This window comes from Glycine soja, chromosome 15 (assembly GCF_004193775.1).
Source record: "Glycine soja cultivar W05 chromosome 15, ASM419377v2, whole genome shotgun sequence".
NCBI lineage: Eukaryota > Viridiplantae > Streptophyta > Magnoliopsida > Fabales > Fabaceae > Glycine > Glycine soja.
The window spans coordinates 50536111-50553010 of NC_041016.1; the positions used below are offsets into that span (position 1 = coordinate 50536111).

Sequence of the window (16900 nt, forward strand, 5' to 3'; positions counted from 1 at the left end):
ATTAATGAAAACTACCAAATACCATTTTCTTAATACTTAAACTTTCATTTGTCAGTGGAGATCCAATTGCATGTGGGTGTTAGACCTTTGAATCTATTGATTTAAAATTTTGATTTGGAATTTGGGAGTGAGGGTTTGAAATATTTTTTTAAGAAAAATTAAAAGAATGCATGTTTCATGAGTTAACTGTGTTGAATTTGATGAAGTAAACACATAATTTTTCAATTGATATCTCTACTTTAGTGCGGGTCTATCATGATGAATTTTGATGAAAACATGGGTGTAGAAATAGAAAGGCTTTCAACATTATTTTTTTATAAAAAAATATTGAGATATATTACCTTTAATAATTACTTTTCATTTATATCTCTTTTCTTATCTATAATATTTATATCTTTTTAGTATTTATATCACTTTGTTGCATTTGGAAATGCTTTCTCATTTTTCTTAAGACTACATCACAATAGTTTTAAAGTTAGAAAACAACAAATCATGGGGTGTCATCTGTTTTTGGCAACTATACCTTCACTCACATACAGATTATGTGTCATCTGTTTTTGGCAACTATAGACAGTTAGCTCAAAGGTAACGAACTAAACTATACCTAGCAAAACGCTAACTTTCCACTGACCTACTACAAGTACAACAAACAAAACACCCAAAAACTAAACCACAGACACACATTAAGCAATGTTCATTTAATGCATTTTGCAAGACTAGACCTTATTCTAATTCCGGTTTTTCCCTGTCCATCTACTACCTTACCATATGGTCAGGGAAATAGAAAATCATGGGGTGATGAGCTACGATGGATCTGGATTGAAGGGTCATTAGCTCCGCTTCACCTGAAAGCTGCAAAGCTACCTACTCAGTGTAGATAAAGAGAGGGCAAATAAAGAAAAAAAGGTTAAAGTACACCAAAATTGGGATGAATTAGTGGGTGCCATAGAGAAATAAAGAAAAAGAAAAATAAGATGAATGATGTAATAAAAAAATAAAAAGAAAAATGAAATAATCTAAAGTGTTCAAATATAACAATTTTCAAAGATTAATGCTAGTAATACATTCTAACATATTTCTTTTAACACAGACTTTTTTTATTTTGATTATAATTTATTAAAAATTATAAAATTAAAAGAGATTCATTAATGATCTGTGAGACCCGCATAAAGTTATGTTTTTTCAATAAACTTGTGAATAAAAATATGTTGAAAAAAGTGTGTTAATATTGTTAACATTTTTCGAAATCCAAATAAATAAACCATGCGCAAAGAAGCTCCAGAAGTTGGACATAGGCCCAAGGAGCATGTATTGGCCCATTATAGTGAATTTTCTAATTAAAGTTTGGTGACACTTTCCCCCACTTCATTTTCTTCAGCTTCATTGCCATTGGAGTCTGGAGGGTTAATCTTTCAACTTTCACACATGAACAACAAAACTGACATTTCACCTTTTTGAAAGGCCTCTAAACTAACCAACCAACCTTCTTTGGTTGCTCTTTAAGAAAGTGAACATTTCTCTTCTTGCAAGAGTGATCCTGCTGTCTAAGAAGTGCAGCTAGCCATGGCTTCTTCCCTTTGATGAGAGATTTCACAACACAAAAATTAGTGAGAGAATTGAAATTTCCCACATAGCAAAATTAATGGAGGTTCAATCTCCTGCAGCAAAACGCCACTATGACATCACCATGTCAAGAAGAACAAGGAAACAACAACAACAACAACGACAACAACAACAACAATTTCCAGTGCAAGGCAACGAGAAAACCAAATCAACAATGGATGATGATGAAGCAACACGAAAGGATGTTGATGTTCATGTCACAGTGGAAACAAAAACTACTCAAACTGTTTCTATTGCTGGTGAGGTGAAAGAGGGTGGTGAGAGTGACCACAAAAGCTTGAAGCAACTCATCATAGGAGATGATGATCACAAAGAAGCAAAGAAGGGTAGTAGTAATAATAATAGTAATAATAATAATAGTGATCATGAGAGAGGTGGCAAAGGAGGATCAAGGAACTCACTTGGTGAACACTTCACAGAGGAAGAGAAGCAGCATAATCTTCAGCTGGTTAGGATGCAACAGAATAAGGACAACCTCCAAGGCTTGAAGTTGAAGAAGTTGGTGCGTCGTTACGCCAAAGTTTTGGGGCATTTGATGAAGGCTAAGCGTGATCCTCATCTAGGTGGTGATGCTGGGAAAAAACCTGTTTTCAAGTTATCAGCCTAGCCAGGGAAAATTTTGGAGTTTTACTAGCTGGTGATTAATTTGGTTGGTTGATCTATAATTTCTATGTACTATTATGTGCTTATATTTTGGCCAACAAAATACCTTAGCTTTAATTTCTCGATTGATCTTATTTTATTCTTATCATTTGTGTATCCTTATTCATGCATATGGCTTATATTATATTAGATTTTATATATATATATATATATATATATATATATATATCAATTGTATCATTCAAATATATGTTCTTAATATGATAGTTTCTAATACTAGTATCTTCTTGTCAATAATTTCATGCCTCTTTCTCCATTTTGTGGTATAACGACAAGGGTAATTAATTAGTTTTGAATTCTTCTGTGGATTTTCCTTTACACATGCAAGAAGTAGTTTATGAGTTTATGCTGTCTATAATATGTGTATCTCTCCTTATAGAATGCGAAGCTGCCAAGTTTTACATAAAAAAAAAAAAAAACTTTTAACTGTTAGAACGTTAAGGATGATTTGTTTTGGATGTGTTTTAATTTTCAGCTGCAAAGATCAACATTTAAGGTGAGAAAAGAACAATTTAGCAAGACAGAAAAATGGTGAGTAGAGATGGGCGAAACTCTCATGTTTCATTTTCAAATAAGGATAGACTAGGACCATGATATAGCAAAAGCAATGACCTATTTTTTTTCTTTTTGGTGTGGAAGGTTTATATCAAAATGAAATATAAGTCTCTTTTCATCTTTTAATTATAGCCAATGAGATCCTCGTTATAGATCTATTAAAGAAAAAAGCCCTCATTCTTTTTTTTTCTCCTTTTTCTTTTTAATACTTTTCTTATGGAAGGAAGTTCCCGAAATTTATTTACCCAGTAGTGCTTTCCTTTCAAGCTCTTAAGGTGCCAATTGCCACTACATACCTTTATTGCTCAAGTATTGTTTTTCAAAGTTTATCAAATTGGACAGCGTTTTTGTTTACATTTCGTGATTTGCAAGTTTATATGAATAGTGTGATGATGGGAACACAAGACTAGAGCCACAAGTGTTATATATATGCACAAAAAATAATTGAGTGGAAAAAAGAAAGTTTAGAAACTAAGACATTTTGATTAATGTTTCCAACCGACACTTCAAAATGGCCATTTGAGCTACCATCAATTTATAGCCTGGAGAAAGCTAATGCACGTATAAGTCATGCAACGAAAAGGACAGTTTGACGATTTTACATATTACTAATTAAGGGTAAAGCATTTTTTACTCTTGAAACTTTATAATTTTTTTTATTTAAGTTCCTAGAATTTTTAAGTTTGTTTTTAGTTTTTTTTTTCATTCTTATTTTTAGTTTTTTAATTATATTTTTTTCATCCTTACTTTTAATCTTTCTAAGGTACTAAAAGTAAAAACAGGAAAAAATTAAAGAGCTTAAAGTTAAGATGAAATAAAAGTTAAAAGATTAAAAATCAATAAAAAAGTTTCAGAAACTAAAAATATAAATTTTGAAAATTAAAGTTTAATGACTAAAAATTAATAAACCCTTATAATTAATATTTTGTGTGATCTTTTTATTTTTCATTTAAATTTGTTTATATGCGAAGAAAATTGAGTCCCTTTATTGATGAATTCACAATCCATTGCCTTAATCTAGTTGACTACATCTGCCTCTCATATATTGTAAAAATTATAGTTCAATTTCTATCCTTTTCTATTTCTTTTATGAAAGGATAAAATAATAAAAACTGGGAAGATAAAACTATTGAGCCTTTTTTTTCTTCTATGTTAGGATAAAATAATAAAAACATGAGAGGGAGAAGAGGGAACATTTTCTTTTTCTTTTTACTTTTCTTTACATTGCGGCACAGTCCTTGAATCCGTAAGACTATTGATCTTATAACATGATTTAATAGTTGGTTAATCTAACTTGGATTTTTAAATTTTGCATTTTATAAAAATTTATCAAATAGAGTAAATGTAAAAAAATAATTTAATTTGTTGGGTAAGTTGATTCTATTTCTCATACATCAATATTGATATTAATTATTAAGAGTCAAACTTCTATACTTACATCACTTAATCCATGCAATTAATCGTGGAATCATTTAATTAATGTGATCTTTCTATTTATTTATATATCATCAAAATTCATATAAATTGGACGTTTTTGTATATTATTTCGTAATGGATCATTTGTTTATATTTTTTTATCTATAAAAAAGCATATTATTCGTTTGCAGTAAAAAAAAATTATTCGTTTAGATAACATAGTGTGGCAAAGTCTCTATCAATTTTTTTAATTTGCATAGAATTTTATAAACTTAATTCATTTATAAACTTTCAATTCAACAGTTGATACTTGGTGTTAGTTTAATATCTTAATATATTAAGTCTTAGCAAATTTAGTCCATAAAAATATCATTACTATTTTTTTATCAACAAATATTAGTATTAATTTTATATCAATTTGATTTCTTTGTTATCACTTTTCAAATTGTTCATGTGTTTTTATAATTTTTTAAATTAAATCATGATTAAATATTAATACAAATATTATGAGAACATCGTTTTAAATGAATATAGCTTGAAAAGAGACAATATATAACTCAAATCCAATTTTATACAAATCTCACTACTTCAAAGTTTACTTTAAGCTTAAAAATGTGATGGATCGGCCTATATACCGTCTCTAACAAGAATGAAACACCTTATTGGTTAGACTAAATAGTTTTTTTTTTACTCAGTTAGACAAAATAGTTAACCAACCAAAAAAGATTTCTAGTTAATTTTATAAGCCTTTCATAAACATTGCGAGCTGGCTGATAACATACTACTGGTTGCATGCCCCTTTTAAATTGGATTATCATAAACTCTTTTGAGGGCGACGTCTAAAGTGAAGAAGCAGCGCACCAAGTGTTGATCATTATTTTTTTTAGATTAATTAAGTTTTTATTTTCTAATTTTTTTTCTTAAATTTGATTTTTAGTCTTTAAATAAAAGTTTGACCCGGTTAATGTCCTGTTTTCAAATTTTGTTTTAGTCCTTAAACAAAAATTTGACTAGTAAAAGTCCTTCATCTTTTTTTCATTATGATTTTTAGTCTTTAAACTTTTGGAAAACTTAATTTTTAATCCCTGAAATCTCATTAAATAAATAAAAATAATGGATTCAAATTTTTGTTTAGAGACTAAAAATTTTAATGAAAAAAGTTGAGAAACCTTAACCAAATAATTTTTGTTTAGAGACTAAAAATTAAATTTTAAAAAAAATTAAGAATTAAAAACTTAGGTAACCCTTTTTCTTTTTATAGTGAGATCTATGATTTCATCATCAACAAATCCATGGACAATAGCATACAAAAAATCACTTTGAACTCTTCTTTAACAAGAATATATCTCATAATTTAAGTTCATTGATTAAGTTGAAACAATCTCACGTAAGTTGATTTATACACTTAATGGTATAATTTTTATAATATAACTTTTGTTTTAACAAATTACAAAAACTAGTTTTTATAAAATAGTTTTTTATACATTATAAAAAATATTTTCAATAATGTAACAAATTATCTTACAAAAAATAATATTCATAATATATATACAAAATTACATTGCAAAAAAATTCTGTAAAATAATATTTTTATAAAAAAAATTAAAAGAAATTAAGCGAACGGTGAGAAAAACAAAAAGCAGGTATAAATTGCATGGGCGTAAACTTAAATCTATATTACTAGTTGGGCTAGCTATATAGCCTTCACCCTTGTCTTCAACGGCACTTGTTATATCAACACACCTTTTTTTTAAGTATAATCCCCTTTTACTTTCTTTTTTTTAACTCAAATAACTTAAATTACCTTATTTCAAACCCTCCTTTTCCCCTCACATGGACATACACTTCCCCCAATTCACACTTTCCATGGCAACAAAACATTCTTCCTCTCTTTCTTTAGAATCTTTCATCTCTCTTTCACTCCATTTGTTACTCCAACTTGATATCTTACTTCAGTCTTTCTTTCTTCCTCATTTTCTTGGTTTTACTCATTCAGTAGCTTTATTCTCTTGTCACAAATTAGAAAAAATGCTTACAAGGTTCGGATCTCCATGCATGATTTTCACATGTTGTATATTTTGGTTACAGATTCAAGAGATAAGGTATAGCTAGACAATTATAATGCTTTTTGTGAGTCACTTTGGTGAGATGATTGTCTTTTTGGATTTTTGAACATATGCAAAACGTTTTTTTTATTAAATTCCAAAAAGTACTTTCAGGAAAAATTTGTCTAGATTTCTTATTTCTAAAAAATACTTTTCAAAATTCAAAAACTTAAATAATATTCCAAAATAGTAATTTTTGGAACCTAATATGTATATATCCTTCTATAGAAGTAACCTAATGTTTTCTAAAGAGAATGAGAGAAATCACATGCATACATGCAAACACAAGAGATTTAACGAGTTTTGGTAAGTCAAATGCACACCAACAACCTTCTCCTTAGCAGCTCTTCTTCCTTTAAATTATAAGAGATAGACAATTACAATTATAAACAAAATATGTAGTGAGGAAAAAAAAACTCTATCAAAGAACAAGCAGCAACCGTGACATTAAATTAGGTTTTAAGGAGTTTCCCTTACAAAACTATCCACTAAGTAAGAGATGATACTTATCTAGGTTTTTTATTGAACCTTTCCCTCTTATACATACATGTATAGCAAACCTAGATTTTAACATGGTTATAATTTTCATTTTTTATATGAACCATCTTAGAAGTAATATCATCAAAAGTCACTTTCTGTGGTGGAGATTAAACTAAATAATTATGATTTGGTTTTAAACTCTGAATAATTATACAATCAACAATGATATCCTTTTGTTTTTTTAATGCAGACAAATAATTAAAAAATAGTTGTTCAAAAAAATCATTTAAAAAAATGATAGTAAAAAGGAAAAAAAAAAAAGAACGAGCAGTTTTAATTAATAAACTGGTAGTATTTTAAAATTGCGTTGAATAGGATGAGTGACGTTATAAAAAGAGGTAAACATTTAAATAAAAATGATTGGTGAAAAATAATGTTAAAATGTCTTTTATTAAAGGACCATGCCATAAAATGTCTTAAAACAGTATAACATCCAATATTTATATAATTGGCTAACTTTCGCTTGCTTTTAAAAGTTAGTAAATTATAATTATAAATTTTCTAAAAATACAAACAGGTGTAACATGTTAACTTACTTTTAAAAAATAAGTAGGTATAAGTCACAAGATGTTAAAATTAAAGTTAAATTGTTGAAATAATACATGAGTTTAATTCTTGGTGAAAATAATTTTTAACTAAATTTTACTTATCTTCTAATCAAATTCTATATCAACCAGAGTATGTTTAATGAACTAAAGGATTAAGACAAAAAACAAACCCTCATCATAAAACTTTGATGGAAAGCTAATTAAAAAATATTTCTGAAAAATATCATTTTCCAGGAATGCTATTTTCTTAAAAAATGCATACCAAATATAAAAAACTAAATTTTCAAACCTATCATTCCTAAAAAATCAAAAACTTTTCTCCTACCATATGTCCCCTCAATGGGGTAACAACATAATATCTCACATCTCAGAAATTATATAAATATAAATAGATTATCTATTGCCTTCTAAAAAACAATAATGTCGAAAGAAATCTATCTCCCTACTAATCTGATTGATCATGTAGAACTTCAATTGGAAATAAAGTTACAACACATAATTCATAGTAACTATTTTCCATTTCAGATCGTCAACGAGAAGTTCACGAAACTGTGAATGTTACATTTTAATCAAATGTTTGTTATGTGAATGTTATGTACATTTGACGTAATAATATTTGTTACAATTAACAAAAATTCAATAAATATAGAAGAATATATATATATATACATATAAACTATCAAGTGAATATTTTCAGTACTACTAGCTGCTTGAATTTTCCAATGGGTCAGAGCAGCTAAAATTTCTCCAAGTATGATATATCCCTTTACTTTTGTGTTAGAGAAAGGTGAATGATTATGTTAAATGACACCACTAGGCCAATAGTGGTGCCGTCATAGACTTTGAAGGATTGTGGAAATCCATGGTGCAAGTTACTACAACCCCAACTAGAGCACAAAATGCAGGAACAAGACCCAAACCAACCCTTGTAACTGAAAAGGGGAATTGGGTTGTTGCCTGGAGCTGTGGAGAGAGATCTACATTGATGATTTGAACAATATATGATTAGAAAAATGATGTTCAACTCCACTATAAGATAAAAGAAATTTAAGAAACTTACTTTGGTTTGACTGGAGAACATATAAAGCAATCCCACATGAAATTTTGTCCAAAAAGCTCAATGATCCAACAACAAATGCACAACCATTAAGGTTCCCTCCAATGAGAAAGTTTTGCATGCTTACTCCAGTCACCTATCATAAGAACCAATGAATATGTACATACAATAAAAAAAAAAACTAAATAATAGTAGTTTGAACTGTGACTGCTGGAATTTATGAAGGATATATATTTATAATACTATGTTAGATAGGAGGGTTAAAAACTTAAACCAAGAAACCATCTCATAATTCTCTTATACTAATAACCAATTTAAATTTAAAATTATTTAGAAATCAACATCAACCTGAAAAATGCCAACTTAACAGTGCATATGGTTCGAGGGAAGGGAATGGATTGTAATGGAGGGAAGGGGGAAAATTTGAGCACTTGTTTACTCTTTTTGACTCATGTTGTTATGTCTAATGAACAAGTAAAATAGTTTTACAAATGTACACTAGTACAACTATGTCCAATATGTCATCAAAGAGAAATGGGCTTCAAAATGTGGAAAACATGATACATATATTTCTTTAACTTTTGTCAATTTAATGAGGTAAAGATCACATCATACCATCATGAGAGCATTTGCTATGCCAATGAATACTGATACTATGTACATGACATAACTCATATTTGTGGTTAAAAGAAGGATCACTGCACCACAAAAAATCCAAAGAATGCATCCAGCAGAGTAGTAGGCCTTAAGCATTCGGCCAGTCCATGCAATCTCCTACAAAGGTTAGATTAAGTTAACAGTGGAGAATCGAATATTGGCAAAGGAAATGTGACATAGAAAGATATCCATTAAGGATACTTATTTAATGAGGAAACCTGTAATGCTATAGACACAACGAAGCTGCAGATGTAAATGAGAGCAGGAACCTATGTCAAACATCGTCAGGCAGTGTAATCAGCAATGCCATTATTCAAACTTCAAATTATTTAAAGCTAAATGATCTACAATGAAATTAAAATGGACAAAATTTGTAGAGTACCAAAGCTTTGGCTGATTGGGCCATTTGTAGGTCATTGATGACAAAGAAAGCAAGGTATGCCTGAAAAAGAAGCCATTTTGGTATCAAAATGTTCATATAACATATATACTATTGTTATGTTTCATTGGAAATTTTCAGTTTCTTTTTAATTATGCTCCTGAATGAGTGTCTTCCTCATGCACTATATCCAACATGTAGCATAACCTAAACATATCAAGCATCTCCTCTTACAAGATAAGGAACACAAATAAGCAAGAAAAAAACAGTGTGCTAACCTGTGAAATGTTGAGAACCAATCTTGTGAGAACATAAACAAGAGCAACCTGATAATACAGAATTCTCTTGAACCAGTAATCCCATGAAATCCTTGCATGAACCATTCCATGTACACCCAACTTCAATCTATGAAGAAAACAAAAGAAAATCGCTCAATTCTAATAGTAGCTAAACTGCTCAAGCAACCTATTTTACAAGAGTTTCAAGAGGGATATAATTGACTTGCATCAATATGATGATAACATGCTTTGTTTGGTTGAAGCTATACACAATTATAAGCTTGCTCTCATACCAAGTCTACATTTTTTTTTTTAAATTTCTTTACAAGCTAAACATCAATATTTTTAATATTTTCACTTTATCTAGCTTCAAAGGGGTTATTCAAGCATTGTTTTTCCTCATATTTACAACTGAGGCATATAGCATCTTGATATTGCAAATAATCTGTACAATAACATCTTTCCAGACATACAGTATGTCTACTATTGTCTGTGAACAGCAAAAGGCTTAATCCATGAATAATAGCAGCAGTAAGCCAAGAAGCACACCTGGGCTCTTTAGTTGCAAGAAGAAATACGCCCACAAAGCAGCATCCAATAAAAATTGAGAAATATGCAATCCAGCGGTACTGCTCATTTGGAGGAGTAACAAAGTGATTATGCTTGACAGCAGCTGATTAAAGATGGATCCAAATAATTGCTATCAAACATACCTGATTTTCGACATCGTCATGTGTTTTTCCATTGATGACACTGAATACTATCAATGCAACTGCATACAGGCTCAGGTTCGCAACCTTCAAAGATGATTAGTTGTATACATTAGTAATTCATGTTAACATAGTGGTAGATTTATATGGAAATTTCACTAGAACTTACCATGGTAAAAGCATTGCGACAGCTAGCCAGTGCCACTCTGCTTGTAGAGTTCAGTGTGATGCAACTCACCATGGACCTTCAAAAGAGCAATCAAAGCAGACACTAATGAACATAAAGTTAAACTGAAGGGTTAGGAACCTTTTTCTTTTTCATTTTATTATTCTTCTATACATGTAAAGTGTCACATTACAAAGTTTACTGGTGTTACTTGGTTTATAAATGAATATTGCCTATCATTTCTAGACTCGGTTACTGGTAATTACAACTAGCAGCTAAAGATGAAATAACAAAATCATGCATCATTGTTACAATATTCCAGCAGCATCACCAAGAAAACCACATACCAGTCATCATCCTTTCATGTGAATGGATTTCTTAACAAAATTATGGCTTATCCCAATATAGATATCACATAACTACCAAAAAGTCAATGATGTTGAGATACTTCAAATTTATAGTTTAACCTACCAAGGGCACACGTTGGAATATCATTTTATAGGTGACCAAACTATCCAACCACTTCTATTTTGACGTTCAAACTTTTAGTTTTAATTTTCAGCATCAAATGGAAAAGATTAATTAGAGGAAATTATTACATGTGAGAAACCTGAGTAGCAGCCCAGCCCAAATTGAAGATTGCTGCAAACACGCTGTAACTCACAGTTTCGAAAGTACATGAATTGGAACTAAACAGTTTGCATGGTAAACAACCACCAAAAACTGACGAAAATGAAATTGCGACCAATAAAGATCCAGCACCATGCCATATCTTGAAGTGTCCAAACCTGTCTATCTATCAAGCAAGATGACAGAAATTAGCATGTCAATCAGAAATAAGGTGTGAAAGCACAGAATAAGATCAGGGAAAAGTGTAGCACCAAACAAAAACACAAGTGATTTTGTTCAATTTACTTAGATTCTTTACTTTATGTTACTTCTAGATAAAATCAGCAAAAAGGTATTTGGATGACATAACTAAAGAATTTAAGTGAACTTAATGGTTTTATGTGACAGTGAAGGTCTATAAGATATATGAGGTATGCAGAAAACCATCAAGTAAACTCAGCTTAGTTTCCAAAAAAGAAGATCTGGTTACTCAGTTATTACACAGGCTAAAGCAATACACTCCCCCACCCCCAGGGAGACAGCAACACAAGGAGAAAAAATCAACCAAAAAAAAAAGGAAGGCCAGACGAATGTGATGTTTAGTGACAGAAGCATGGGAAATATTTCCTTAGAACAAAGGGGGAAATGAGGCTTAAATACCAGTTCACCAACAAGTATGGTGGCAAATCCATCAGCCACTTGACCTGAAAGCATCACAGCAGCTGCATTCCTATGAAATGGGAACAAAGAAATGTCAAACACATGAAATATGGAAGTATCCAACAGATTTTTTTGTAAGATCTAAGAATACTAAGCTTTTTATCATGTTCTTGATAATTGAATGTTTCACATCTTGAAAATTTTTAATTGTATCTTAGCCCAAAAGAATTGGAGGTATTTATTGGGCCTAAACAAGATGGACCTTCTAATGTTGTAGCAGATCCAAATATGAATAAGGCGTCATGGATGTACGTGGAAAGGAAGAAAAAATGTGATCTGTATCCAGGTGCATGTTAGTTAGGATTTGTTACGTATAAGAGTCTTAGGGAATATGGATTTTTTAGGAAGGAGGCAGAGGTGTAGAAGGGGCATCAGTTATTTTTCAAGTCTTGGGAATAGTGAATGGACACTCACTCTCCATGGGGTCTTGGAGTTGTGTTTTCACTACCCTGCTATGCCAGAGGTGTTTAGTTAATAATCTAAACCAGTAACTTGTTCTTTCTCCTTTTCTTTGGAGCTTCTGTCTGCTGTTGCATAACATTGCATCATTAACTGTCCAAAATAGCGTGCAGCATATTTTCTATAGAAGGATATATACATATTACTAGAAGCAGACTAGAATGAAGATAATGGCATAGTAAGGTAGAATCATAAATGTAAAGAATGCAGATAACAAAAATTGGTACTGGAAAATATTATTTAATAGTAAGAAAAACCAGATAAATGTCAATTTCTCCTACCAGAACCCAGCTCCTCTAAGAGATACTCTCGGTCACACAACTAGGTTACTTCTAACACAGCTCCACCTATTCCCCTACATAATTCAGCTGAAGATTTCTATCATGGTATGTTCACAAGTTCACTACTGAACACAACTAAAGCATCTAAGCCAATTGAGGCCAGTCTACTGCAGCCCCCTCGTTATATTACCAATTATCTCCTTTATGGAATAATTGCTATTACAATTATAAAAATAACTTGCTTGTCCACCAACCATTTAAATATGTCAGGTCTTTATTACACAAGAGTAAGACCAAAGCATCCCAGGCTACTTCCAGTCAACCTATCAATTAGATTTGTACCTAACCAAATCTTTAGTTACATCCCAACTCTTTCAACTTTTGATCTTTCAGTTACATCAATCAACAAGCAATCATAAAAAACTTAGCTTAACTAGTTGATGAGTGAAAAAGAATTCATATAATGCACCTAGGTGAAAGTCCAATATCTGTCAAGAACAATAATAAATAGGTGAACCAACAAGCAGCAGTTATGTCATTGAGCATGTGCCCCATGCCATAGTAAAAGACTGGCCATCTTCCTAGGATCTTGGTATATGTGTCATCTGCTTCAACAATGGTACCCATTGGAGCTATTAGCAAATACAAACCTGCAACGAATAAATGAGAGACTTTAGCTTGCAATCCTTTTCAGTTTCTGTCTCATTTCGTAGTGTTAACATTTTTATCTCCTATAGAACATGTAGAAAGACAAACCTAACAGTTAAAAAGTGGAAAAGAAGGATACACTGAGGAGAAAATGAAAGAAAATTGCACATTTTGTTCCTCCTTCATTTAGTTTATAATTTAACAAAGCATACCTTTGATAAAACTAAGCCAAAATAACCAACTTTCCAGGCATAAAAGAAAATTTTCATCCATAATAGATAACAGGAAGGATGATAGTGATAGATCATACTATTTAACACAAGGAATTTCCCCTACTCAATGAATTCTATTTCTAACAATAAATTTCATCTGATGTCTAAATTTTAGACAGTTCAAAGAGTTTCTCTACAACAAGGTATGTTTTCAAACATAAGCTGCAAATCCCTAAGTCATATGCCATCATTATAGTCCATAAAAGATGCTTATAAAATATTTTCCAACAGATCAACAATGTGCACTGAGCTTGTGGCAAGCAATACAGTGTATATTTCAGTTTTAAGAAGATAACAAAATCGGGCAGGGCTCTCAATCATACCAAGCAAACAACAAAAGGATGGATTCGAATCCTAATAATGAATAAAAGAAAGCTCAAAGCAGCCAATCTTAAATGGTACTGAAATTTGAGCCACATAGAAGCAATCTTCTTTGTAACAAAGCTATTCATTGAAACTTAAATTCTTAATGCCATATTGGTCAACCCTAAAAGAAAAAAAGTAAAATCACAGGGAAACTTCACCCCAAATTCACTCCATCAATTAAAATATGTAACCTTAACAGCTAATCTACTTAGGTTGAAACAGCGCATAATCATCATGTCACATATTATATCAGAAAACTCTATACACAGAAAAGAAACCCCATAACCCAATTCACACAACAAAACCAAAGAAAAATACTATCAAATTCATCTACACCCCTCTGAATTCACCAGAAAAATTCGCTTATGATCAAGCTGCAACGAAAAACCACACTCCCACATCCATCAAAACCGCACCTTTTCCAACACCCAGAATCCCAAAATCCAAATCCCAGTCTTAAACACACAAAATTCAGAAACATGCAAAGAGAAAATTAAAAAACTCCCAGGAAATGAATTGTGATCACATACACCGGAAGAAGAAAGTGAGGTAAGCAAAAGCATCCCATCATCATCAAAGACACCAAATAATCCAATTATCCAACCCAACTTGGGAAAAAATCAATGGACTCAAAGATAAAATGAAAGATATGAAACATATTCAACGATATCCACAACAACCCATCCTTACCATATATATAACTGGAAGAATAAGAATAGTATAAAATATTGAAAATTGATAGAGATTAGGCTCAACACAACAAGACCAGTTGGTTTGTCCTGTTCAGGAGCCTTCGCTTTGTTCAACTCAAACGTTGTGTTGTGTGCGGTTGAACGGTTCGTGTGTGTGAAACCAAAGGTTTGGGTTGGACTTTGGTGGGAACTCAACTGGGAATTAAAAGTTCCTAAGTATTATTTGAAATCACAACAATGTCCAAATCATGACGTGGGACACACTTCATCGGATCCGAATGCCACGTTAACTGGGTGAGATGCATGCTGCCAAATGCCAATGTAGACTATAGAGATTCTTTAACAATTAATAAAAAAAGGCTATGTTATAATTCAAGTGATTTTTATCTGTGTTAGATGTAGAATTATTAAACCAATTAAGAGAAGTGATAATGGTTTGTGTCAACAAAAAAAAAATAGAACTATTAATATTTTTATCTTATATATCAAGTGTGTAGATTAAGTGAATAAAAATTTATTTTTTTATTAAAAGTATTGTATTTTAAAAAAATAATATAGATTTTAATTACAACAAAAAAAATATTTTAATTAATTGAAAATATTTAAGAGTACGTATTTAATTATTTTTTCTTATGCACCAAGTATACAAAATAATATAAAATTAAAACTCCTTCTTATCTCATATCTCATAGAACGTTGGTATACATGAAAAAAGTTTGTATAACCTATTAATAAACTCCTTCTTATCTCATATCTCATACATGAAAAAATAATAGGCTTTATTTGTATAACCTATCAAAACTTTTATATAACTCTAACTTTTCTTTGCATGAAGCAACAGGTTTATTTGTATAACCTATCAAAACTTTTATATAACTCTAACTTTTCTTTACATGAAGCAATAGGTTTAGACACAATTGAGGAAAAAAATTGATGTGAATCAAAATATAATCTATAAAAATCAAAATTATTGTTACTCAAAGCATGAGAGGAAGATGAAAATATGTGAACTAAGTCTTATATCGGTAAAACCTAATATATTAATAGGTTATAAGTTTATTATCGTCAAGATAATTTAGTTAAAAATCCTATTTTACTTATAAATAAAAAATAAATTTATTACTTAATAAGCTTATATGTTTGACTTTTTATGTAAGTTAATATCCACAATATTTTTAAAAAATGTAAATAAATGTATGATTTCATTATAACTATTTTAATATAATAATAATAATAATGCTAACAAAAAATATATAATTTATATTTACTTAAATAGGCTAATCTATTAGGCATAAAATACTTTTTAAATGAACTAAACCCTACCTTTTAAATCAAATAGGTTTCTTTTTTATACATCAAAAATAGAAAGAGCAAAAAAACAGGAAACAAAAACTAACTACTTGACAAGAAAGTGCTAAAAGCTTCTATAAGAAATTTGGGATGAAGCTTAAATAAGCTTTTATAAAACTTTATGTTTGATTTATTTTCTAAAAAATATATGGTCTAGTTTGATCCTCATGTAGATTAGGTTATAAGTCCGTGTTGAACGGTCAGACTTATTTTTACTCCTAAAATCATAAATGCAATAAAAGTTTTTTTTTTAAACCCATAATCCCCTCGTCAAAAACCATAAAATGAATCCCGAAAATAATGAGATATTATGCCTCAGAAAAAATTTAAATTTATTTAATTAAAAATAAAAGTGAAAAGAAGAAAGGTGGATGAATGAAGTGATGATAGATAGTTATTGTAGAAAATAACTTTTATTCACGTGAGAATCTAATATTCACATTCTTCTTGAATAAAAAATAAGATAATTATTTTTTTATTTTAAAATAAGTATCATATTTTAAAAAAATATTTTTTATTCATTTATTAATTTTTTTATTTAGATAAAGTAACTTAAAATAACATTTATTTTAAGATGAGAAAGTAATAATTTATATTTATATTTATATTTATATACCTAGGCATCAATCATTTCCGACGTTATAAAAAACTTGTACTACCAAACATTGGAATGTGACATTTCCAAGTTCACTTTTCGAAGAATGTTTTTTATTCCTCGAAACGAATGTCCTTTAGTTTAATCAAGAGAGCAGTAATTATTTTTAAATTATATATTTATGATAATATGTGGAAATATAAAATATATA

General features: G+C 30.1%; 2 protein-coding genes across 6 annotated transcripts; one reads left to right on the top strand and one right to left on the bottom strand.

Moving 5' to 3' along the window:
* The first annotated feature begins 1397 nt into the window (after positions 1-1397).
* LOC114387501 (serum response factor homolog A-like) lies at positions 1398-2395 on the top strand. The gene has a single exon (XM_028347698.1). It carries the CDS (start codon positions 1643-1645, stop codon positions 2228-2230), a length of 588 nt encoding a protein of 195 aa, XP_028203499.1. The 5' UTR covers positions 1398-1642; the 3' UTR covers positions 2231-2395.
* Positions 2396-7949: 5554 nt separating this feature from the next.
* On the bottom strand, positions 7950-14929 carry LOC114388524 (major facilitator superfamily domain-containing protein 12-like). 5 transcript variants are annotated; one of them, XM_028349051.1, is made up of 13 exons: positions 14743-14927; positions 13236-13416; positions 11967-12036; positions 11297-11493; positions 10701-10776; positions 10535-10618; positions 10371-10450; positions 9822-9948; positions 9547-9606; positions 9383-9433; positions 9123-9281; positions 8511-8643; positions 7950-8427 (listed from the first exon to the last, which is right to left on the bottom strand). In XM_028349051.1, the coding sequence occupies exons 2-13, from the start codon at positions 13391-13393 to the stop codon at positions 8264-8266; spliced, it is 1359 nt and encodes a 452-aa protein (XP_028204852.1). In that variant the 5' UTR covers positions 13394-13416; positions 14743-14927; the 3' UTR covers positions 7950-8263. The 5 variants fall into 5 exon arrangements, with proteins under 5 accessions (XP_028204852.1, XP_028204855.1, XP_028204854.1 ...); XM_028349054.1 differs by having other exon boundaries at positions 8095-8427; positions 14819-14929; XM_028349053.1 differs by having other exon boundaries at positions 8095-8427; positions 14809-14925.
* Between the last annotated feature and the right edge of the window lie 1971 nt (positions 14930-16900).